The following is a 26,702-nucleotide window of genomic DNA, read 5'->3' as shown; positions in this document are numbered from 1 at the left end:
ACTTCCATCTTTGTATAAGCTCAGCCTTTTTGGGTGCTTTTTTAAAAATGGTGTACAGGCTGTACTGTCAGTTTCTAAACAGATCTGTCAGTTTCTAAACTGTCAGTTTCTAAACGGATGCTGGAAATGAATGAGGCCGCAGGTTATCGTACCAAAATTTGGGATCTTGGCACAGCCTGGGAATTTGAAAGCATAAACGCAGTATCTTCATGCACTGTATCTCTGTGATTCTTAACATGGAGTCTCACCATCAGAATAGCAGCAAACAAACAATTTAGGTTTAACTTTCAGATTAAAATGTATCTGGAATTAAAATAAAGGTGCATAAACAACCAAAACTCATATATACACACACAGAATCACTGAAAGTACGTGAAACTGAGGAAACCATGCTTTACAGAGTTTTGACACTGTAAGAAAAATTCACAAATAAAGCAGTCTCTTTAGGAGGAAAAAGTAAGTCCTGCTATGGTAGTCCAACTTCTACTATTGAATTCAGTCAGGCCAAGAGTATCAAGAGTATTTAGCATCATTCTAATAGCATTTAGGAACAATTTCTGAGAACAGAAAATATTTGAGTCAGTATGAACCTGTTGTGCAGCTCATGTGTAGAAAAGATTTCCTGAAATCGTACAGCCAATCCTAGTCCCTTCCTTATGGCATGAAAAAAATAATATATCAAAACATGTTTATATCTTACCTGTGCAAATCCATTAAATGCTGTGCTGGATGCCTAAGCAGAAGTGAAGATCAGAAGAAATTATCATTTGTTTACTAAATCACAACATGAGTCAAAACATTTTTATTTGCAAAATAAAAATGTAGGCCAGACATTAAAAAAAAAATAAAATATTAAACTGAAGGGTAAAGCAGCAAGAAATTTAAGGACAGTGCTACTTGATAACAGGTGTCACAGGCTTAAAGAAAACACCAAAACAAAAAAGCAGAATAATTTAAATATTTTTATAAAATAATACGAAAAAAAGACCAGGTGCATTAAAAGCTGTACATATAAACCATGAAACCTGTGAGACACAACGTGCCTTCACAGTTCAAAGCTTCATTCACCATTTTGAAAGGCATTCTTGCCAGCCTGCTTCACAGCTGAAGGGCACCACGCTATGAACAGTTGCATGGCAATTTGTTTAAAAAAAAAAAAGAAAAGAATAGCACAGGCTTAGGAGGGGCAGTGGGAAAACAAACAAATGGACCGTTTTTAAACGACAAGGTTATGCATGGCCTAAGGAACTCTTTGTCTAGACTAGGCTACACACTGGGGTAGGTACCTCTTCTTTATCAGCCTCAATTTCCTGGTACAACAATCCATATCTCCGGTTAGCAATTTCATCTTCAGATAAATCTGAGTTGTTGGTCTCATTGTCTTTGGGACTAGTTGGACTCTCGGTGCTAGCATTTCTGGAATTTCCCATTTGAAACAGAGCCAAGGGCCTAGCTATCTCCTTGCTTGGTCCAGGATTGCTAATGCCTGCCTGCTCCCCAGGCAAGCCTTGTTTTACTGATGCCTCCTGACTTTTATTGCTTGTACTTGCACCTACTTCTCCCCAGCTGTTATCAGCCCCTCCTATGTCTTGTGTCGACCAGTTATCACTAATGCCTAACCAAACGTTTTCCAAGTTACCTTCCTCTGAGTCTTGTTGCTTGGAGAAAAAAGGCCAATTATCAAGTCCATTGGCTTGGCCATCTGACAGATTAGAAAACCCCCAGGAATCATTAGTAACTGTCGGATCCCAGTTTGCCAGCCAGGGGTCTGTTTCCAAGGCTTCAGGAACACCACTGCTACCAGGATGCTCTTCAACCACTGCTGCTGCCGCCCTACCTGTCACTTGGTCTTCTGCATTATTGAGGCAAGGATTACCATAGCTTGTGCTAGTAGCATCAGCTGTCTCAGGCAGCAATGCCCACTCTTTTTCAGCAGCAGCTTGACCTTCAGCAGCAGTGCTACTGTTTGAGAGAAGACTGATGCTGTTGTCTTCGGTTCCTTTATCAGACTCTTCTGCACTGAGTAATTCAGCATCACACAGAATGTTTCCAGTGTCTGTAGGATCCTCTTCTGTGTGGTCAGTTACCTCTAGGCAAACACAGGCCATCGTGTTTATACACTCCACGGATGTTTTCTCTCCAGTACCACTGTCAGTTTGGTCTAAGCCATCCTCAAATGCCCTTTCATGGTCCAGATCCCAGATAGCACAGGCTCTCTCAGGTTCAGCACCAGTGCCTTCTGTAGTTTCACAGTTGTCCACTACTATTTTGTCCCCACTTTCCAGCCCTGTGCTCAAAGATGGTGTTCCTCCATCTGTCCCCTCAATGACATTGTCCCATTTGAATTCTTCTTCCCTGAGGTTTTCCATGTTAGCACCACTAGCTCTCCTAGCATCCCCATGATTATCTTCTAACTTATGTAAATTTTCTACCTCTGTGCTGGCTAAAATGTCAAGATCTAATTTTGCTAAACCCTTATAAAGTTCCACCTCACTGCTTCCTTTGGTTTCACAACCTTGCTCTTTCAGTTCCTCTGTACCTTCTACCTCCTTGTAGTTAACAGCTCTGGTCTCTACCTTTTCACTTGGCTCAACACCTGCCCACTTGTCCTCCTCTTGCTCTTCCTCTGCCTTTTGCACATCACATGAGAGAGGTTCACCCAACAAGCTATCGGTTCCCAAGATGGGTGTCTCAAAATTGGTTATGCTCTCTAAAGGCTGATTGGTCATCACATCTTGCCATGGGACATTTTTGGCATCCAATTGGTCCTCCAGTGAAGTCCTCTGGTTTTCATTTGAAGAAGTTGACCCTGGTGCACCATCCTCCTGCTCACCTACAGCAGGCCAAACACTAGCAGGCAGAGTACCCAGAGTACCTGTGGGTTCAATTGAGGTTTGCTCTGCCCCAGGGAAAAGCAAAGAACCGCCTGCAGTAATTTCCTGGCTGACACTGAGTGTGCTAATATCTAGGCCCCAGTTGAGTGAACCTAGATCAGTTTGAGATCTGTTAATATCTTCTGATGGCCCACTGTTTGGGGTTTCCTCCATGACCAGGTTACACAGGGAAAGACTTTTTGAAGAATCAGGCTTTAAGCAGACAGAAAAGCAAAGAAAAAACACAAGATGAAAAAGATAAAGGAGGACTTGATGAGAAAACACAAATTTTCTATTTTACTAGAGTAATTTTAATTTAAAGAATGAAAGTGACTAAATTAAGCTGTTTAAGGAAAAGCTATGTGGTTTGCAACATTTGGAGGTAATAGATAGCAATGTAGAAGAGCAGCATTGATAGACAAAACCAGAAAACTACATGTTACACCACACTGACTAAAGCATGTCTCTACAGAGGTTGCGATTTTGAAGGAAAGTTTGCTTACCGGCTGCACCAATTCGCTGCTTGTCTGTATAGAAGAAAATCATACACATAAAACACAGAAGAAAAAAAAGTGATTTCCATGGTTGCAGCAGCAGTTTGTTAATTAGGAATTCTCCAACCAGCAGCCGTCACAAAATTGCTGTGGGGAAGGAGTGGCAGGGGGCCTCCCTCTATTGGGGGGGGGGAGGGGGGGCCGGCCCCCCCCCTGCCACTCCACAGAAGGCTAATCTCAGGCCATTGATTTTAAGCCACGCTTCCAGACTCTGTATTATATTATAAGTTCTACATGTAAATTGAATATTTAGAACAACTTGCTTTCCTCTGTGAGCCACTGGCATTTTTACTGCAGTTGAAAAGAGAAGCTGCTTTGGGAGAAAAAGACCAAGGAAGGCAACAACGCCAGTGGCAGTGGGGCTTGCTTGGATTTACACTATGGCATCACTGCATCACTTGGGCAGTGCAGAGGGCAGCTCTCCATCATCCTGTGCCATGCAGAGGCATTTACATCCACACAGAGTAAGGCATCAAGTCACAAAATTCGCTGCCTGCATAGCCCTTTTAAGAGATAAAAAAACTGCAAGGAACATCAACAACTACTCTGAGCTCAGCTTAAAGAAACTCAGTAAAAGGCTGAGTATCCCTAATTTCAAGCATTTAGCTGGGAAGCTCACTATTTCATTTTAAAGGAGAGCAAAGAGGAAAATAGTTACAATACAAAACACATATATAACATTAACAAGCTATAAATAAACCTGTGCGAAAAGAAGACATTGATAAGATATCTAATGTAAGTTTAGAGCAATACATTTGAAACATTTGTGGGTTATTTTAGCTGGTCTAGATATTGGCAGCCTTGAAATTTTGGCTAGCCTACATATGTAACTTTATTTAACAGGCTTTATTTAACCTTTCCCAATAGAAAGAGATGAGCATTTAATATACATCACACATGCCATGTATTCACAAAAGAGCTGCTAATCTGAAGGCACAAGAAGTATCCACAGATTTCTGTGCTGGCTGAAGCTGCAAAATGTCAAAAATGAGTGAACCAGGCTCCATGTCAAGCCAACCATCTATGCCCATGACATAAAGTCAAAAGAAAGCTCCAAAAAATGAGCTGTTCTCTTCCTGTGGATCATTGTATCTGATCTGGCATCAGGAAGAAGCATTTGTGCAGTTTCCTACAGTAGTAGTTTCTTTTGTAAATAATACCAGTTCACTCTATGTCCACAAAGAAGTTAAATTCTCGCTTTACTCCTGGACTTTGAGAAAATGGCTGTCCATTGGGTTAAAATCCTGAGGAACTACCCTTTCAGATAATTACAACAAGTGACTGGCATCCATTCCTATCCTCTAATAGCTGTAATTCAGACATGAGAATAAAAGCAACATACACTTAGCTGTAATGATTGTGGATCTTATTAGTCTAGATTTCTGACAATATTTAGGTTTTGTAGGCCAAGCAACAGAGATTATTTTTTGCTGTTGTTAGATTTAAAAGATTCCCAGTGGCTTCATCTACCTCAAAGCGTTTGTCACAGTCTATAAATTCTTAATCCTGGCTTTTGGTAAAAGCACTGCAAATCTGCATTTAGGGTGTTACAAAATCAGAAGCATAGAAATATCCCAGTTCATAATGATAAATGACAGGCTTACCGTCCACAGATCCCACGGCAATGTCTGAAAAAAGGATCAGTAAAAAGAGGCTCTTAGAAAAATAATATTCTGCGTTCAACATGCTACATAATAAGAAGGAATTAGTTTATATGTATATTTTTAACACATATTTTACATGTGTGTGTGTTTGGAGGGGTGCATATCTGCATAACATGCCTTTTGGTTAAATAGGATTAGCAGTATGTGGTGGATTGTGGTATTTCCCACTTCAAAGCAGTTGTTTCCAGCAAACTCACACTCCCACATACTTGAGTAACAGTCAGATTCTGAGCTGGTGACTGAATGACTTTTAACAGGTACAGGAGTCTCTGTAAGGTGTAAGCTTTAAAGAACGTACATAGGTCAGGTTTTAAAAAAAAATGTAAAAAGATCCAGTTATCCACTGAGAACAAGTGGGTTTTCTCATAACTTTGACAACAGGAAAGAGAATGGCATGCTTTTGGTGAAAAAAAACAAGAAAGGTGACCAATATTTTTATTCTCTTGTCCATCCTGTTAAGTAATAAATGTTAGCATCCTCTCAGCAGAAGAGCTGAATGGACAAATGAAAGAAAAGCAGCAGATGTCATGCCAAATATTAATAGCCCACCATACGAGAAGGAACTCTGCTGGTTGGTCCCAAAAGCGGGCTGGATGTGGCACTTAGTGCCATGGTCTAGCCTTTGTAATGCTGTTGAGTCATAGGCTGGACTTGATGATCTATGAGGTCTTTTCCAGCCTCAACAATTTTGAGATTCTGTGATTCTGTGATGTTTCACATGCTCACGTTTGGTTCTCATGTGTATTTCTTTAGAAAACAAGTCCTTTTCAGTGCTACTGTAGCAGCTACCACTGCAAATATCTTCTGGGTGAGTAAAGGACAGAAACTCTCACGGGGGGTTGGACTAGATGATCTCTAGAGATCCCTTCCAACCCTGAACATTCTGTGGTTCTGTGATACTATACTCACACCTTGGTTAAAGTCCATGAAAAAACCCACATCCATAAAATAAAATTTAAAACTGTTCCTGAGATATTTGCAGATGTTAAATGTGACATCTATCTTTGCCTGAGAGAAAAGATTGCTGCATTTAGCTTCTTTTCTTGCCTTGTTCAGAGACTCATTCTGTCCTTATAAAAAAAGATAAGGACAGAATGGGTCTCTGAACAACTTCTGCTTTCACAAACATAATCCATCAGAGATCACTTCAGATCTCATTATATAACTAGGACTGCACACCAAATAAGATATTAACAAACTGAGACAGAGATCAGCAGAGAACCAGGACTATCTCAGCCTTAAAGCGTCTTGTCTTCTCACTCCTTTCCCAGTGCAGCATTCCTGATAAACTGATGAGTCCTCTCTTGTCTCACAGTACACGCCAGGTTAGTTGTAGCCACAGGGATAACAGGTCTTGCTAACAGTGGGTTAATGTTGTTTCCTTCTCTCTGTACAACACAGAGCTACAGCTCTGCTGGCCAAGAGAACTCCTCAACAGTACTATTAGCCCTCCAGGTAATGAAGGCAAAAGCAAATGCAAATCAGTATTTGGATATATCAGCCTTTTTTATCCTTTTTTCTTTTTCCTTTTCCCTTTCCCTTTTTTTCCGTTTCCTCTTCCTCTTTTTTTTTTCTTCTTTTAATATTGGTGCAAGAAACTACCATGGCAAATATTATCCTAGAATGCAGAATTTCTTTAATGCAACATCCTGTACGGAAACTTCCTCCTTCATCCATTCATTTTCCTTGAGGTTAGATCTAAAATAGATTTACAAAACCACTCAGATCATATCCACTGCTTGGTACAGAAACTCCATCCCAGCAAAGCAATTGCATGCTGGCTCCACAAGACCTAGACCCTCTGATGCATCTTTACAAACATGAAGAGTCAAAGCCAAGTCAGAAAAAATGTCAGGAAAACAGGTGCTGGAGAATTATAATTTTGGCACTAGGAGTTACTCATCACAGAATCATAGAATGGCCTAGGCTGGAATGGACCTTAGAGAACATTTAATCCAATCTCCCTGTTGTGGGCAGGGACACCTCCCAACTAGATCAGGCAACACAAGGGGAATGGGGATCGAACCTGCAACCTTGGTGTTATCAGCACCATGCTCTTAATCGACTGAGCTAACCGGCCCCCAAAGCCAAGGCCAAGGTACCAGCAACCATTCTCATTGGCAGACATATTTTACCACCTGACAATTAACTCTCCTTCCAGTACATCATCAAGTACGGAATTACTGAATGGGAAAAGATACAGCTGCTCAGGAAGATCAAGTTTTTCAGACACTCTGCAGATATGCTGCTCATCAGTACAATGAGGCAAACCTTTTCTACCGAAGGCAGCACACTGCATTCATACACTTCGCCCACCTCAAGGCAAAGAGATACCTGAGACATTGGTGAATGAATAACTCCCGTGGATACAATTTCTGGCTTGAAAGGGTCAAAGTCCAAATCTAGCAAAGATTCTTCTTTCTTAGCTTCAGGAACTTCATTCTGTTAGAAGAGAGATGCAACTCTTGAAAAACTCATTTTTCAAAAGCTGCCCTAGGCAGCAAAATATAAAGAGGACCAAGAAAAAAAACAAACAAAAAATCAGATACTTTTTAGCTGTGGTGCAAGCCAGGAGGGGAGAAATCTCTAAGAATTTCCAGAGCTTTAGTGTAACTTTTAATTTTATTTTTATAAGCTTCATGCTTACAATGCCTTTGTTTTCTCCGGAGTGCAGCTTTATCTTTTCAGGCTAAACAAATTGCAGCCTTTTTGAAAAAGTGCTGAGTATTCACTGTTTGACCATGAAGGCCCTTTGAGACAGACACCAAAATGGCACCCAATGTCCATACATTCTAATATTTAAATATCTCACCAAACACAAACATTACTGAAAAGCCAATACAGAAGGACACAAATGCATTTGAACTAAATTTCGATTCTGAACATAAATATCCATCTATATTTAATGCTGCCCTTAGCTCCAAGCTGCAGGAAACATCTTACATAACACTAACTAAATGTCGCTTCACAGATCTGCTCTTAAAAAAATGGATTACGTGGTAGAGCTTTCTTTATGTTTGTTTGTAATTAATGAATTAGCCAAGGCCTCTGAGGTCACTATAAATTTATATATTGGTTTGGCAAACTGCAGGCCTTTCCTGCTGTAAAGTAACATGAAAAAATAATCAGCGTGCTTCAACATAAAATTTTAATTAGTGTGAAACTGTAGCTGAGATTTAATTATCACTAATGATAAATATTCTAGGTAAGCATCTTGGGTTTGGTAACAAGGCTAGTACTGGATACTGCTAGTTCTTTAGTGTTTATTAAGCAGTGAGAGAAGCTTGTGTTTTGATGTACAGAATATGTAGATAGTGAAGTATTCATTAAAACGCTGTTTTGAAAATTGTTCAGATAGGAAACAGTACCATGGGAGCTTATATGTACACATACATTTACATATAATCTTATGTAACAATGGTAACACAGGGTCAGACCACATAGTCCAATGTCCCATTACTGACTGTGACCAAAGTGTATGCCACGGAAAATCTAGAACAAAAGGGCAGCTGTAGGAGTAGCAGAACTAGGAGACAATAATAATGATGATGATAGTAAAATATACAAACGAAGCCTCTCTACTATAAAAACATTAAGTGTAAACTTTTCAAATTAGTGTTGCTCTCCACAAAACGATGTTCAAATGTAGATAATGACTTCCATACATCACAAGATGCCTGAGCAATCTGTGTCACCTGAAAACATGGACAAAATAGTTCCTCAGCTCCCATGCTAAGAATGACAGTGGGACCTGGAACTCTTCAGTCTGGAAGAGCAGTGTGGGGGTGATGTGAGCAGTGTCTATACCAGCATAAGAGGCACAGGGGTCTGGCTGCTCCAAGACTCCTCCAAAGCAGGACGGCAGGTGGCCACAAAGTTGATGGGGGCAGATATGGAATAAAGAAAAGGTGTTAAGGTACTCCGTGTGGCACAGAGTTCTGCTGGGGACCTCCTTGCCATCAGGTAGGGTGAATGTGAAAAATTTACACATGCTGAAAGAACAAATTTGTGGTGAATTAGTCTGTTGAGGACTACTAAATAGTAGAAATCATGCTGAGGAATCCCCTGAGCTGCAAATGGCTGAGAGCTGGGAGACTATAGGAGAAGAGGGTATAAGGAGTACCAACTTTGCTTGCCTTGTCTTATGTTCTTCCCTTGGCCTCTGCTTCAGGCCACTGGTGATGATGGATGACTGGTCTGACACACTTTAAAAAGTCTCACACTTTAAAAAGTCAAAACCAAAACAGCCCTTCCCACCAGTAACCAGCATTACATGCACTCTGGCATGTCTTTTGTCCAAGATTTCATCACATGTTCCCCTGAGGTACTAGTGTTCGCTCATGTCATACGGCTTGACAAAACAACGCAGCATTAGTAGTACATCATCAGAAATGTATGGAGATGGAAAAGTTTATTATCTCGCAGTGAGGTTCCAGAGTAAGTCATTATTTATAAGGACTGGGTTAAATGAATAGGAGTCTCAATTAGAACATGCATGATGACAGGGTACAGATCACAGCCTGCAAAAATTACCATTACTTCTTATCTCAGACCAAAATGAAAAGAACTCTTGTCATAACTTTAGGAGCAAACGCCCAAATAAACATACATAGTAAATGAGATATCACACTGAATGGAGATTTAAGAGGAACAGGGACAAAGCTGTGACATAAAGGCCTGCCAATCATCCAGCGTTAATTCCATCATAGCATGAAGCATGAATAAATACCACATTTGAAAGAGGTGGCTGTGGCAGAAGCAAGGCTGTACCACTCAGAGGATATCTATGCGTGAAGGATGGTGAAGGAACAAGAAACCTGCAAGGACCACCAGAACTTCCACCCTTTCTCTGTACACAGCTATATAAGTCTTAAAATAGCCCTAGCAGATACAAGTTCTTCAGTTGGCTATCTGAGACACTCAAACACATTAACACCTAGAGTGGGCGTATTGTAGAGGCTTGCAACATCCAAGCTAGTAACTGGACACCAGGGAGCAAAGTTATGTGAAGAAAACAAGAAATAAAGCAAGGAATACTCATTTCTAAATGATCCTTTAATCTTAGCACAGATAACACATCTTGTTTCTTACCTCTTTCTTTTACTTAGTAGTAATTAAATCCATCCCTGATAACTGAATAAACTGGAAGTGTGAGCTGCCTTGCTGAAACAGGATCAAAATATTCTACAGCGTCAAGCAGAACTGTCTTTCAGCATCTTGCACAACACCGAACGCATTAGTACCACTTAGTAAAGAAAGATGAACAACAATTACAGGCTATTTGAGTTTGGCCTGCTTGTAATCCTCTCTGAAACATAGGATTAAAGCAGCAAAGTTCTCTTCAGCAGCCCATTGGATTTGTGTTTCTGCATGAGTGCAGTGCCAAGGAAACCAGGGGTGGTCCTTTGGGAAGTCCTGTATCATTAGAGGTCTCTGCAGGATCAGTAGTGTCCTCCATACTGTCTAAAAAGGGCTTTGGGAGCACAGGAGATGCCAGAAGCATCAAGGGAAGTAAGTCCATGTTTCCTGTGGACTGGATTTCATGCAATATATTTTCAATAACTGATTCTCTTACAAAAGGATACAAATCCTATACATAAAGTAAGGATACTTAAGTGATGGGGGTTGGTTATTTGGAGGGAGAAGTGCAGATGATTGAATCAAAATTGACAGGCTGAGAGACTTGGGGTTGTTCAGCTTGGAGAAGGTTCCGGGTAATCACAGAACCATAGAATGTTAGCGGTTGGAAGGGACCTCTACAGATTATCTAGTCCAACCTCCCCACTAAAGCAGGATCACCTAGAGAAGGCCACGCAGGAAAAGCCAGGCAGGTTTTGAAAGTCTCCAGAGAAGGAGACCTTATAGCAGCCTTCCAGTACTTAAAGAGGGCCTCCAGGAAAGATGGGCAGGGACTCTTTATCAAGCACTGTAGTGGTATGACGAGGAGTAACAATTTGAAAGAGGGTAGATTTAGATGAGGTATTAGGAACAAAATTCTTTACTACGAGGGTCGTGAAACACTAGAACAAGGTGCTCATAAAAGCTGCGGATGTCCCCTCCCTGGAAGTGTTCAAGGACAGTTTGGATGGCGCTTTGAGCAACCTGGTCTAGAGGAAGGTGTGCCTGTCCTTGGCAGGGAGATTGTTATTAAGTGATCTTTAAGGTCCCTTCTGACCCAAACCATAATATGATTCATGATGAGGTGGCCAGGGAATAGCTTAGGTCATTCCCATGTCACTGATTGTGGAGGAGGGAGGGAAATAAATCACTCACTGAAGGGGGATCAATTCTTCCTTGAGAGACAAAGGAAAGATTTCAATTCTCAGCAGCACAAATGCAATTCCATTTTTATATCAATCTCGTAGAAAGGATGTAAAGATTCTGAAAATGTGACTTACATTCATGTAAAGCCCTATTTCAGTGTCAGCTCTTAATGGAAAAGCAAACCAGTTCCATTTCTACTTCCCTGGCTCATCTGACAGGTGAAGTTTAGGTGGATACAGCATTTCATGCAGGTGACCACATCTAGCACAGGTTACACCAACTCTTGCCAGAATGCTAATGCCCATGAAGTCAGGGTGTGATGAGGCAACAGAGTGTGATGATGCAATCTCCTGTTAGCAGGAGGGCCCTGCAGCAGCTTCATACTGGGACCTGTCATTACTTCTTTAATTGCACAAAGACTTTTCTCTTCCAGATAGATGTCTATGGACAGCAGTGTCTTTTTCTCCCCTCCACAAGAAAACAAATCAATGTTCCATTTCTTTAAATTAATTCTGTTTTTTCTTGCTGTGCTACATTCTCCTTTGTTTTCAAATGAATTAGTACAAAAACTATAATTCATATGAAAACAAAAATTCACAAATATTCCGCATAATTTTCAGATCTGCATACTTCTCCCCAGTCTATCAGACATGCATTCAGATTTCAGAGTTGTAATTATCACAACAGAAAGAGTCCATTATTGAACAACTAGCAGTTATCGTAACTGCATAAAAGCTGAATAACTGAATACAAACACAATTTTTTAAAAATTACATCATAATGAGATAAAAGTAGTTTTACTCATTTATCTGCTATGCAACTGTTTCTATAAATCAAAATCAGGTGAATGAACAATCTAGCTGGAGCAGTCTTTTATACCTGTGTCATGGGTTTGAGTCAGTCAGGGTTTTTGTAAAAGCAGAGGTGAAGCTTCAAGAGTCTCCCCCACCCCAGGTAGAAGTCAGACCTGCCTCTGGCCAGGGCCAGGCCAGTCAGTGCCTCTGCCATCAAGGTATTTAAGAGGCAAGCCCATTGTTCTTTCTCTCTCTTTTGGCTTCATCTTGTCTTGAGCTGTCCTGTCTTTAATGCTGGGGAGTTCTTCTGTTGGAGGAACATCACCCTGAGAAGAAAGAGGGGAAGGAGAGTCCCAGAGGAGAAGGAAAGGGAGAAGGCTGCTGGAGCAGGACCCTTTCCTGAAGCTCTGTGGTGGCTGAGATGGCAGGAAGGTGAATGGCTGACAGTTGGGGAAATCAACAGCTGTGAGGGTGCCCAGGAAATGGTGGCACGTGCAGAACCCCATGTGAGACCAAGCATCAGCAGTGGATGTGCCCAAAGCGATCTGTGGCCCTGAGGGACTCATGAGGAGGAAGAGGATTGCCTCCTGTGAGGTGGGCACCACACGGCTGGAAGGAGAGACTGCGAGGAGCCCTCTTTCTCAAGGAGGAGCTGCCATGCACGATGTGTAATTTCCAGATGGACTGTACCCCCCATCCTCTGCCCCTCTTGCACTGATGGGGGGAAGGAGGTAGCTGCGAAGGTGGAAGGAGTCGGGGGGAGTGGGGAGAAGTATATTTAAGATTGGGTCATATTTATTGATGTATTCCTCTCACCATCCCACTTCGTAAATGGTGGTGGTGAATTAAATCTATGTTTTTCTCCCCAAGTGTCTCTGGTTCTCTGCCCATCATCTTAAATGGTAGATTACTACCTTCCCTATCCTTAATCCCAAACTCTTGAGCCTTTTTAGCTGAACTGTCTCCCTCCACATCACTGTGATAATGGGGGTGGCGGGAGGAGTGAGCTGGAGCCACATGGTTTTTGTCCCAGTCGGCTTGAACCACAACAACCTGCAAAAAGTTGATTAAAACAGCCAAGTTCCATTTTTTTAAAAATCACTCAAAAGTAAACAAGGAATATATTTTATGATTTTGATGGAAGAAACAGAAGTAATGAAGGATGACTGTAAAGTGCCAGTTGAGATGCTTAGGATTAGAAAAAAAAAGCATCTTAGATGAATTCTTACCTTGTAATACAACCTGAATGCAGTTAAACCTTAAATACGGCTGCTTCGCAGTATTTTTAGCCACGTCTCTGAGGAAATTTCCAAGTTTTTTTTCAATATGTTAGCAATATTAGCCCTTTCGAGTGATTATGTGTGGCCTATTCAAAAATAGAGCAATATATGTGTGACCCTTTCAAGACAATGTAAAATGCTACTTGTGCCTCTGCCTTTCATGTGGACGCTCCTTGTCACTCCCCACAGACATCAGCCCCAAGGCCACCATCTTGGAGAACTTGAGGTTGTTGCAAGTTGGACCATCCTCTGAAGCTTACCTGTGATGGGGTCGTCACACTGATTTCTGGGACAAAGTTATCATCAAAGAAGTTAATGATATTCTCCTGCTGCAGCTCCTTTGTAGGCGTGAGCTTGGGTAGTGGTGGGACTGGTGGACCTTTCCTCAGCTAGACAGACAGTAAAAATGTCACAGACTAGTTCAGAGATAAAAGAAAGGGCTTTAAGCTAGGCCTAAACAATTTATGTTAGGTTTTTATCTCTGCTGCTTCACCTTAAATGTGGGAATAAGTCATGGATTGAAAGGAACTGTACAGTTTCCCCACCAAAGGCCTTGAAATAAACATTGTGGGAAAAGCAATAAAACATTTCTTGGCTGATTTTTTTCTGCTGTGATGGGCACACAGTGCAAGACATTTCCTCTCCTAAGCAGCCTATAGCTGGAAGGACAAAACTGCACAGAACCAGGCTTGGAATAATACCAGATATTGTTGGATAATTTTAAAATCTATTAAAACACCAAGAAAAGAAATCCACAAAAAATCCTCATGTAGTATATTAACATAACACCATTTGCACCAGTAAGACTAAAGTGAGTCTTACCAGATGAATATTCAGGCAGTGAGGTATCACATTCTGGGAAACCAGAGAAAATGAGTGTGTTCACATGTAATTAAATGCAAAACTACATGTCTTGTGATGTGTTTCCACCACAGAAATAGGACAGAAGCTATCCCAATTCTGAAAACATCAGTAACATCAACACACATTTTTGATATGTTCAGGAGGTATCACATATGAATCTCATGCTACAGATAAAAGTAATGCATGAACCTGATTCTTATTTCACCCGTACTGGTGAGAATAGAAATAACTCCAGTGACTTCAACAGTGTCAAACTTCTTGATCCACTGTTAATAAAAACTGATAAGCCTTTAATTATTAATAACCATCACAGCAGTATTTAAGATAGCTCTATTATTTACTGCTTTAGAGGATGGCCAGACCAGTGATAAACACTGGCCTTTTTTTTTTTTTCCCCAGGGTAAGCATAAGAAGATGAATGAAGAGTAGAAATAAATAATGCACTGAAATTCACAAAGCGGTTTTAGAAACTTTTTTTTAATCTATCGTTGCTAGGATATGGGTCCTTAAAGACTATGCAACTTTTTAAGCAATCTTTTGCTTTTTCTCCAGAATTTCCCCCAGTGCACTGGGCACCTTAAATTTTCTTCCTTCCTGCTTACATAAAAATCACTTTCCACCCAAGCTCATAACACAGGGATGAACCAATGAATGGAACAGAATGCAACAGAGACAGTGGCCTCTCTGTTATTTTTCAGTCACAGCCTAAATGAAAAACCCACCACAAACATCACCTCAGCTATCTTTTACTGCACAACAGGCCAGTTTCTCCTGACAGTTTTCCACTTACCTGTGTGGGTGACTTAGGTCGGGCTGGTGCAGGAGATGCTGGTGCCAGCATATGGTTGGGACTTGCAGTAGGGCTGGGCAGGGGAGAGACCTCCTCTGGTGGTGACGGTGTTTTTGCAATGCGGAGTGGACCTGAATCACTAGATAGAAGCAAAGAAATGGCAAAGGACATTCATATTATGTAGACTTACTACTTTGGCAATTTGATGTCACAGCTGAACTGCATCCCTGGTGTAATGCCAGTGACCACAAAAAGCAGTAGATGAGCTGAGCCACTATAAATGACTAAAATAGAAACTAAATTAAATTAAAACTCAATGATTCACAGCATCAAAGAAATTTTTAATTTTGAGCGACCTTGATTTTTGGAACATCTGTTTACCTGACCACCGTAACTTGACGGAAACAGAGTACCTGCATTTTTTCAGATTCTGTATTTGAAATAATGTTTCATGTATAAGTTTGTAATTATCACAAAATGTGAGATGGAATTATTCTCTTCATTTCATACAGTTCTCAGAATAAAAGTCTCTGAAGATATAAACTCCAGAGGAATGCATAACAATGAATAATGCAAATAATTTTAAAAGCTCAGCGACTTCAGAAAGCTTTCAATAAAATAAAAAACAATCAGGATTATAACAAAAATATTGCTATTTACAGAGACAACTCATCACAACTATAAACAAGCAGCAATCAAGTGACTTCAACAGAGCTCTGCTGACACTAAGAAAAGATCTGATGAAGTCCTCAGAAAGGAGAAAGGACTTTCCTTCCCATGAAAGGACTTGGTGCAAACACTAATGCATATTCAGCTACCTGGAAATGCTGAAAGCTTACAGCTTGGGGAGGCTATAAACTACAGCACTCAATGACCACAGTACTCAGAGAAGGGCAACTCCTACACATCTTCAGGGAGAACAGAAGCACTACCTGATTGAGCAGACCACACCAAAAATGTGTTCCTAATGCTAACACAAGAGAAATTTTTTCTTTGGAAAGCATGGACTTAGCTCACACTCACCACCTCTTTCTGTGGAAGTATTAAAAAAGAAAAAAATAAGCAGTTATTAAGAAATTTCTTTCCCAGGTACAGTATTTGCCTTCAGGATATGGGATCCAGTAGCATACAAGTTTTTGTTTCTTTTCATATATTTCTTTAAAGGAAAGATTAGGTACTGTACTTGTCTAGTATCTACTTCTCATGCATATCTAAGAAGAAAAGCTAGTTTATCTCACAAAGACCTTTTAGAGCAATGGAAGTCAGAATCTATACAGATTTTCACACAAGGCTCCATGAACAGTACAGCATAAGAGAGTAACACAGTAACTAAAAAACAAATGTCCTTTTAAAAAGCATTTAAAAAATAAGTTAAGATCATACCCCATTAACCTATGTCTACTCATCTACTCACTAATGGAACAAGTATTTCTGTGGGAACAAGCACGAGCATGCTGGACATGGTCTAAGAGACATAGATGGACAAAACATCTATTTATTACAAAAATTGCTTTTAGTTTTCCAGCACTACATTGGTTTTCATCATAAGAAAGTTTTCTACAAATCTTTTATGGGAATACAGGCCAGCTTGTGAGTCCATCCTAAAGGGGCTGGAAGTGGTGATGCACTAACTAACAACTTCAGAGGCTGTATGTAAATATATATAAGTATGGGTAAACACTGAACTAATCCAAACCAAAAATTTTGGACACTTTTAAAATAAAGTAGTTCTGAATTTTATATTAGGTTAGAAGGTACAATGTTTCATTTTTTGTTCTTCCAAAGTGAGATCAAAACAAATGTAAAAATAACAGCCATATGTTTGAGGCAGATGTTTGTTTGGTCAGTATTGTTGCTAATCTGAGTCCATTGGCTTGAGGGCAAATTAGCAGAAGCTATAGTATTGTTCTGAATCCTTCTGATGAGTTGGTATTGGCGGGAAGTTTGGGATTTATGTGTTCACGCTAAATATCACTGTTTTGGTAAGTCTCATTGTTTCATAATTTCAGCGTCTTCTGCCTATCACTATTACAGTACTAAGAGATCAAACTATGGCAGAAAGGCTATATTCATTGCAAGCAAAAAAACCTAGACATACTGCACTGGCACCCACTGATCTTAAGAAAGCACCATCTGATTATTTTTTTTTTTTTGCTTTTTAAGACAAGGTTTCTCTTGAAAGTCATTAAAATTACAGTATTTTGTGATATTATTTTTCTTCAGCTTTTATGATGCACTCTCAGATCACATTTCTTGACTTTTCCCCATGAACAGAAGAGATAAAAGCTGACTTACAAAGGCTGGGATTCTCACCTAATTATATGTCTTTAGGGGTTAAAAACACATCTAAATATTTCAAGGCTTTAAAAAAATTACAAGAGTTAGCGATGTTGTTGTAAACTGAGGATCTAAGAATAAACGAGCTACATACTTAGCTGGTGCAAAATAGTGTAACAGTCTACGATGAACTAGGTTAAATTGCAACAGCTGAGAATCTGGCTTTTATCCTTTTTTGACAGGAAAAATAAGTGGGTGATGAAGGAAGTTTTGCACCTTTACCACATTGAGAAGAACTTCATCCAAAGTACCTTATCTACCATCCTGAACAGACACCGGGACCGTGTTGTGTAGCAATTGCTACAAATGCTGTAGGTGGTTACTGTATATACTAAAACCCATAAAGCCTACTGCAATGCAATTCATTAGAAAAAGCAGTAAATTCACCTTGGTGCCCCTTGAATGGTGAAGGCCTTGTCTGCGTGCTGATCTCCCAGCTTCGTCATTACTTCATATAGTTTGTGACATAGCTGTGAAAACAAAACACTTGCCTAAGTTTATATGAAGCACTACAGTCATGGCTAAAAACACACGTGATAAATCTGGTCTGATAACCTGCTATTATATCATCTGATAACTTTGAAACAGCATATAGAGCCTTCCAAAAATACTCAGTGCCACGTATATCAAAAGCCTAAGTGGAAAGCTATCAAAATCCATAGAATTGCAGATAACAGCAGTTCTTCAGAAATATAAGCTGGTTTTCAGAGCTCAAGTTTGTAAGTGTGACTGGCTGCTGCCTAATTGCTGAGCAAGGAGGTTGCCTACAGTTTAAAGCAACATGGGTAGCTGAGAAGATTCATGTTTCCCTCTCAAAAACCTAATCCCAATTCACATGGATCTTCAGTTAAGTGAGCTTTCCAAACAATTTTGGTTCCTATTAGTAGGTTTCTAGATACTACCACTTAGCAAGGTATATCCAAAAGATCCTCATGAAACTGCTTGATTTGCCTAATAGTCACAGATGCAACGTCATATTGCTGACAATGTATAGAGTAGTCTCAGAGGGAATGCTTGACATGTTTTTCTTGTACTGATTAAAGCAATGTGATGTTTAGCAACTGGACACAGAAAAAATACCAAAGGCAACACTATGTTAAAAGGAATGGAGAAGTTATCAAAAGAGAAAGTGAACTTAGTGCTAGAACTGATATTGCATCATAATCCAAAATTTTACAGGCTGCACTTCCCTTAAGGGGAGTACTAAAATGGAAAGTAGAAACAAATACAAAAGCACAAATCTGGATCTAGGGCAAAATACAATAAAAATAATAAAAAATACAATAAAAAATACAAATACAAATCTGGGTCTAGGACAAATTCTCACGTGTGCCTCTGCTAGATTTTTACTGCTGCATTGTAAGATATTTGCCTGCTGTTATACATATCACATAATCCATTATACTTGAGACATTAATTTTTACTCACTAAAGCTATTTCCTTGTGAAACTTGGCTTCGAGGCTGGATACATTTTTGAAGGTGTTCACATAGAAGCCAACTCGTCTATGGAGGATGACACAAAGAAAGGAAAAAGAGAATAAAAGATAGGGGTGGGGGGGCCACAAAGGCAAATCAATTGATTTTTTCCAGAGTACCAGCAACATTTTTGACTTTTATTCTCAGCAAAGCAAATAATTGGTTCAAATGTCAAAATCTAAGATTAATTCATTATTATTTCTGTTTCCATTAAGAACCATCATAATTCACACTGCACAGAGTGAACCAAGTTGAGAGTACTCCACAGCTGGGGAAGAGGCTACAGCTTGTTTTAGGGAAGAGGAAGACTGGAAAGGATGGGCATGAGTGTGACGCAAGCATGCAGAAGGCAAGGTATTCTTGGGCACCCTGTCTCCCATCAGACAGCAGGCAACCAGTGACCAGCAATTTCTCCAGATTTTATTAACAAAAATCATCTTTGACATAAGAAGCCTGCAAAATGTCAAATCAGTGGATTATTTTCTTTCTGAAGAATTGTAATAATTGTAATAACACTAAAAAAGGGGCTCTGAAAGCAATCGCTTTCTAAATTATGCCTATTGCTCAAATTAAATTCTACCTTTACCCGAGACTAGTTACTGGGCAACGCACATGTTGAAATACAAGGGCCCTTACTCTAAATCATTCATATGCAGTTTTACTTTTAGTAAGCCCATAAAATAAGTATCTGGAAGTGCTAAGAAGCTTTTCAACCGAAATAGGCAGAAACACAGTGGGAAAATCCTCTACAGAGGTGAAAAATAGAGAAGATAAAGGATAATTAGAAAAAGGAAAATCAGAGAAGACAAAGGATACTTCATCGACTCACAAGACATTCTCACTCTGGACTATCATTTGTTAAAGAACACAGCACAGTAATGAGATTTTTTTTTCTAATGCCTTTTTTCTCCTGTTCATTTTGACTGCATTTTCTGTATAAACACAATTCATAATTCAACACCTGAAAAAAATGATCTATGCCGTCAAATGCTTTTACATGGCAGACATAGTGCTTAAGTATGAAATTTGTATTTATGATGTAGATATAGCACCATTTTTCTCTTCTTCTACCACTTTGGTAATACCTTATAGGAACTTGGAAAGAACAACTGCCATAAAATCTTTATGTGTTTCTTAGGTTTGTTGTTTTGATACCTTTCACAGAAAAATGACCTGTAAGTAGACTCACTGCAAATCTAGAAAAGCACATGGTTGCTCTCTACAGTTGCTTTTGACAGTGGAAACATTTGATCCTGTTTATTAACAAGCGTTTTTTGTTATTTTTTTCCTTGAATGGATCAGGTATCCATTATCAAGGCATCTGAGAAAGGTTATGGAAGCAGTGGGTTGTAGTCACAATCTGCCATTCTGTGCTTCAACAGAGTTCTTTACCCATAAAATGGAGACCTTTTTGCACCTCAGAATGAAGGTGTGATAACAAATCCTAAGTGCCAAGATACACAGCAAGAAACAACATAAATACACTTAGAATAAATATAATTTTGGTTTATTTGCAGGCATTTTTCCTTTCATTATTTAAAATAAAGATGGGATCTTCAAGGAGCCATCAAATCATTTGCTATTAGCTCATTATAATTCCCTGTTTCCCTTTTGTTTCCCTTTCCTTCCCCCTCCCTTTAGGCCTTCCAGACACCACCTGCTTGGGCTTACCGTGACCACAGAGATGGCAACTCTTCTTGTAAATCAGTGTTAAACTCTTCAAAAACTTTCTGTGCTTTTTGAAATTCTTCTTCTGCCTAAATCAAAATGAAACAGAGTGACTTCTATAATCACTATGACATAGTAAAACCTGCAGAAATTAGTTTTGTGCATTTATTTGGTGGGTCTTTTACAATTTTTATTAACAAAGGACATTACTGTGTCCCAAGCCATGCAGGCCAACACAGGAGTTGCTGTCTCCTCAGTTTCATCAAGAGAAAGTTAGGGGTCAGATAGGATTCATTCATGAAAGAGGCTGTGTGTGCCCTCAACATGTACTAAAATACTTGATACACATTTATGCTTAAGGATATTATTATTTTTATTTCAGAGAGGAAAAAAAAGAGAAACTTCGTGCTCTGTCTCTCATATTTATTATCACCCGAGCTTTCCAAGTCTTCTTCCAGCATCCTTCTGATTGTGTTACCTTGGTAATTCTGCCTTCATCTTTTCTTTTTGAGCTCTGCAGGGCTTCTAGATGATGTCTTGCACTGTCAAAGTCCACTAGCTTTCTGCTTCGTTTTGCAATGCGAGTCTGTAGAGGGGTAGAAATGAAAGTCAGCACAAATAGCACTTTTAAAAATTATTTTACCTATGTTGTCATTTAAGTTTTTGGTGTCTTTCTATTCTCCCTTATCTGCTGTTCACATCTGAATTAATATATCACACAAGAACATGAACATGGTGAAAGAGGCAAACTATTCACCTTATCTTAGCTAAGGAATCCATTTACAGATGGTTTGGAGGGGTTTTCTGTGGGTGTAGGTCTCACAGGTCTTATAAGCAAGATGTCAGTTAGACAAGAGTTGTCTCATTCTCCAGAATAAGTGGACCTATTAAGCTCGTGGTAACACCATCCTTTCCCGTTATATATGTAGTGTGCAAATTTAATAATTTTTTTTTTTCCCCTAGAGTTGGAAAATACTTAAAATATACTTTGCGGTATAGTTGCGCTGGTACCTAACTAAGATAACTGGAGTTCAACATAGAGTAGCAATTCTAATTTACCTACTATAATTCTTTTAAAACTAAAGTCCTTTGATATATACTGACTTTACAAAGCTACATATTATAAGTAAATTCTACACGCTAAGCAGGCATAAGTGCAGTTTGATTTACAAGCAAGTTTAAGATTGAACATCAGTAATGTTGAGATTTTGCAGCTATTTTTAATTTAGCTCCTGATGTAAATGACAAAGGGGATGACTGTGTGATGCCTACTTAATCGTAAACCATCACAAAGCATTTCCAGATATGTCCACGTTCAAATTTAAATGTATCTACCTCTCACCTGTAATGATTCTTTATCCCCAACATTTCATTTAGCAACCATCTCCCTGGACTGTACACCAAGACAGGCATTTGGGATATGCTAGACTCTGTAAAACAGTCTCTCCTAACGTGCATTTTAAAAAAAATATATATAACTAACCAAAAGACAGGAACCATGGCTTAGTTAAGAGATATTTAGATACCCACAGGTGCATCTAGCCAATAACAAAAGGCCTGCTTTTCATGTTGTCATTTGTCTGCTATTTTAACAGCTGAAGAACTTAATGTATCCCTGTTGAAGTTGTAGAGAATTATCCCATACCAAATAAATAAGAGAAGGAAAAAACATAAAAATTTTATCTACAAAGGCTATTTACTTCCAAGTACTACTAAATGAAAAATATTTTTGTTGACCTGGATAAACAATGCAAACTAATGTCAGGGATTTACTTAGAGAACAATGTATTTTACATTGCAGAAGAGAATGACTTTGACCTCACCCATTTTTATTTTTCTTTGCTTGTAATTTCATTTTCTATTTATTTTAAAAGTCAATGGTAATTTTACAAATCGTCCTTTATAGGAAATCATTACTGTACTTTGATATCAGGAAATTGTCCTAGATACGTATCCAAGGTCAATAATGACCCATCCACCAGTTTTTGATGGAAGTCTTCCCAGAGTTCGTCACATTTCTGTAAAGGTAGAAAAGAGGAAAAAAACCACGTAGTAGTTTAATTCCACTGCAAACCTAGAAGAAATACAAATGTAACTGATAAAGATTAATTTTTCTGAAGTTCTAAAATGTTCTTTTAATAAATCAGAGTGCAACTTAAAAGGTAATGAAAAGGAACACATTTACATCGCAAGTTTGCATTCACAACAAAAGAAGATTTAGCTTAGTAAGTAGATTATGCTTTCATTCTTTCAAATAATAATTGCTATTTAAAAAAAAGTATATCACAGATTCAAGGTCTTTCTCAGTGTTTCAGATTCCTGAGAGTCAACAAAGCAAAATCTGAAGCTGCCTTAGTTCTTATGCCTAAGTATGTTCACTGATTATGAACCTTCCTTACAGAGAAAATAAGTACCAAAACAGAAGAGTAAAGAAAACAAAGGAAAAAATAAAGTAGGTTTCCCATCAAATACAAGGATTTGTAACCTTAGCTTTACTTGTGGGTTTTTTTTAAAATAAAAGCTGTGGACACCCATCCTAAGAAAGGATTTTTCCATCCCACACTTTTCGTGCCATTAAGGTGATGAAATGGCTGATGCACAGACAAGAACTCAACCTCTCACGGCTAGAGAACTGGGATGCCAGATATGAACAGATATGAACTATGTCAGTATCAACAGATAAAATAAACAATCTCCCCCAGAAGCTACAGTGTTTTTTCCCAGTCCATTTTGCAGCTCTGCGGTAGACACCTCTCATGGTTTTCCATTTTTTCAGAACATGCTAATGCAGCCGATGTGACAAGGACCCCGCGGGGAGCAGAGTGAGACTACTTGCCAGAAGCAAACCCTGTCACACAGAGGCATAGCGCTCGAGGTCCTAGGTTCTCAGCTGAACAAGTCATTAGCACATGTTAAACATCCTGATCCCCCTTTTCTTAGCACACTTGAAAAATCACTAAACTCCCTCCTTTGATGGGAGGGAAGCTAAAGGGGTGAGCGCTGCTCTGTAGGGCTGTCTTCCTCACTGACAAGTCTGGAAAGCTATTCCCCAGTATTTCTTTTATCATGAGCTACTGTAGGATATATTATAAATGCTGTGTGATGCCAGCATTCAGTTCATTCATTTCCTACCCTAACAGAGTCCCTCATGAATTATTACAATCTATTAATCATGCTTAAAAAAATATCTCATTTATGAACACAATATTTAATCACAGTGGTCTACAGAGCAGCATAGCATTAGATCATAGCACGCAACTGCCAGTCTGGTGCATTTGCCTTTATATCTTGCTGATATGTATTTTGGACAAATTAAAATCTGAAAAGCTAAAATTCTGAAAGCTAATGGGATCAAAGGTCATTGCAGAAGAGTCCTTTAAGCCATCATTTTTCCTGTCATACAGAATAAGGTCATTTAGGTGGATCCCTTTTGGAATGATAATTTATACCCAGGGACTCCACAAGTACATCATTCTTTTTCCCTCTAGATTGAGGAATATATAAATCTGCATTTGTGATTATGTACGGAAAAAAATCAGGACCAGAGATTTTGTAATATTGCCCAGATGAGTCTTTTATTAAAAAGACACATTTATCATTTATTTAAGAGCTAGATTTTGGTCCTTTCATACACAATTACAAATTTTTGAGTGTAAAATGTCATAGCCTAGAGATATAAGATGAGGCACTACAACCAGATGCAGCAGGAGATCTTCCAGCCGTTTGATCTAAAACAATATAAACGTATGGCATCTTAACTTAGACTGTTTGGAAGTTGGCTGCTTTTAAAACCAAAAATATGTTATGCCCTCAGCAGCAGGGAAGGGTAGAGGATGAAAAGCAATCATTACACAGATTTGGAAAGACTGCTCTGTCTTCCAGTTTCCTGTTAATTGTGCTATCCAGAAGGCCTTGCAAACTGAATGTCAGGCGGTGAAAAGCTGCACTGATAACAGTTTGCGCTTTCTTGACACCAACAGCATATTTACTAACAGACTTCCCTCAGAATTAAGGCTGTTTAAACAGGCAATTCAGAGCACCTCAAGTCAAATTCCTGCAGTTTCCTCTAGAGAAATCTAATAGCTGGAGGAAGCTAAAAAGGCTAAAATGAAGAACATCTTGCAGCCTAATTTGCCCTCAAAATCCATATTCTTGTCAGTGAGAAGCAAGTGTCCCATCAGAAATCATGTTTAGCGCCACTCATTCAACAGTTGTTACACAGAACACAAGGCTAGAGGATTTGATAATTTTTAACATTCAGTTGTACTGGAATATCAACTGTAAATCTACACGTAAGACACCTTATACAAACTTGTCAATAAGTTGCTATCAGGATTAATTTTGCTCTCACTGATGTTGACCTCAGTGGGAGCTTACATCAGCTAGCTCATAAAGTGGACACTGCAAATGTGTAGGAAATGCCTTTTACAAGACCAATAATTTGCACATTCAGAAAATGAGACTTAACACACAACAAAGAATTAAGGGGAATTTAGGAAGTACACTTCTCCGCAACAGCTCAGATTAATCCATTTGGAGCCAAAATATTTTTTTCCTCTTCCCACACATCTTACCTCTCCAATCATTTTCACGTCTTCTCGTCCATACCAGTCTGGTTCATATACTTCATGAAGAGACTCTGTAAGTTTCTTTGAGGCATCTTGCATTCCTACAATTAGACAGAAGGAGGCATATAAAACTGCAGATTACAAGAAGCAGTTGCTAAATATCTTTATTTTGACCCACATGTACCCACTATATTATCCCCCCTCTGGCACGTTTAAAATAATGTTTTCAAGAGCTGAAACAAAATCTTCAAAAAATTTTCACCCAGGCAAATGAGAAATGTTCCTCCCAGAGGGATTAACCCATATTTGTATTCAGGAAAAAAAAAAGCTTCTATCAGATTAGGGATTCAATTTTCTATTTTGAACTAAACATATGTGAACATAAAGAACAACTTGGTGGGTAGTCCTACCCATTAAAAAAGTGTAATACCCAACTGAAAGACTGTCACTGAAAAGACAATGCAATAACAATCTGCTTTTGGTTATTCCCAGCTATTCCACCCTACAAAACAATTTCCTACCCTGTCTCTAATGAGTACCATGCCAACTTATGTGAAAGAGGCATTCCCAGGGTGGCACGGTTAAAATGGCAGAGATTTATGGGAATTTCTCGCTATAAAAAGGGACTTTAGAGAAAAGCTAGAAGAGATCTGAGCTAAACAAAAGTACTTTCCAGGGCAGGGGAGGTTGCACACAGGTAGAATATACCTCAGGAATTCGCTGTTTCCTTGTTTTCAAAGATACCCAAGTTTCAGGATCTTTCACATGTTAAGTGACAGTGATTGAGCTTGGTATTCTTGTGCCCACAATAATGATGGTGACCTAAAGGTGTGTTCATAATGAAGCAAAGGACTGGCAAGAGCTGAAACAGTGTCTAGGGAAAAGAGATGTCTAACATGAGGAGAGTGCTGTAACAAACCTTGTTCTGTGAAGAATGATTACCTTGTAGGCTCCCCTAGCAGATTTGAAAGTATGTGGTGCCCAGAACATATTACGCTTGCAGCAGGTAGGTGTCTAGAGAGAAGTGTGCTCAGCCAAACTGCATCAGTAACCTCTTGAGCTCTTGCCACCACAGATGAAACAAAGTATGGGACCATTGATCATTGTAATTCTAGAGGAACTGGCTTAAATATGAAGAGACTGGCTTAAATGTTATGAGAAAGAGCCTAAATTTATGACCTCAGCAAATTACTGCCCCTAGTGAAGGCACTGGTGTTTGCCTTTCCATTTTGATGGAGCACCAACACATTACATGTTGAATATTGTTCTGAATTCAGTGAATTCAAACTGATCTTCACCTAAGATGCTAAGAGTCAGTTCCGAATCAGTAATTTTAAAATGCTGACTTTATTCCAGAATCTGAACAGCACTGCTAATGTTTTTACCTAGCAATAACTTTAAAAAGAAAAAAGCCAAATACATTTTTTCTCTAGCCAAAGTCTGTTTGCTGTAGCACATATGTGCTGTCTTGAAAATAACTCTAGTGTGATCTTCAGAATTAACGGCTCGGTGGCTGAATTTAGGAACAACAGCAATATTTCTGCATTTTCTGCACAAAGAAATGTTCAT

General features: G+C 39.1%; 1 protein-coding gene across 1 annotated transcript in view; it reads right to left on the bottom strand.

The window, feature by feature from the left end:
• The window catches only part of AMPH (amphiphysin), a 59,181-nt gene that overhangs the window by 17,610 nt on the left and 14,869 nt on the right, over positions 1-26,702 (bottom strand). The window contains exons 4-15 of the mRNA XM_009873746.1: positions 25,140-25,234; positions 22,488-22,583; positions 21,044-21,151; positions 20,569-20,654; positions 18,849-18,924; positions 17,808-17,890; positions 15,084-15,222; positions 13,690-13,818; positions 7,426-7,533; positions 5,032-5,055; positions 3,377-3,400; positions 701-733 (exon numbers count right to left, since the gene is read on the bottom strand). Coding sequence (XP_009872048.1) covers positions 701-733; positions 3,377-3,400; positions 5,032-5,055; positions 7,426-7,533; positions 13,690-13,818; positions 15,084-15,222; positions 17,808-17,890; positions 18,849-18,924; positions 20,569-20,654; positions 21,044-21,151; positions 22,488-22,583; positions 25,140-25,234 — 1,001 coding nt within the window. The remainder of the gene's footprint in view (positions 1-700; positions 734-3,376; positions 3,401-5,031; positions 5,056-7,425; positions 7,534-13,689; positions 13,819-15,083; positions 15,223-17,807; positions 17,891-18,848; positions 18,925-20,568; positions 20,655-21,043; positions 21,152-22,487; positions 22,584-25,139; positions 25,235-26,702) is intronic.

The sequence above is a fragment of the Apaloderma vittatum genome, unplaced genomic scaffold (assembly GCF_000703405.1).
Source record: "Apaloderma vittatum isolate BGI_N311 unplaced genomic scaffold, ASM70340v1 scaffold4107, whole genome shotgun sequence".
NCBI lineage: Eukaryota > Metazoa > Chordata > Aves > Trogoniformes > Trogonidae > Apaloderma > Apaloderma vittatum.
Note: the sequence above shows the minus strand (reverse complement) of the source record. Positions and strands in the feature narration are given on the sequence as shown.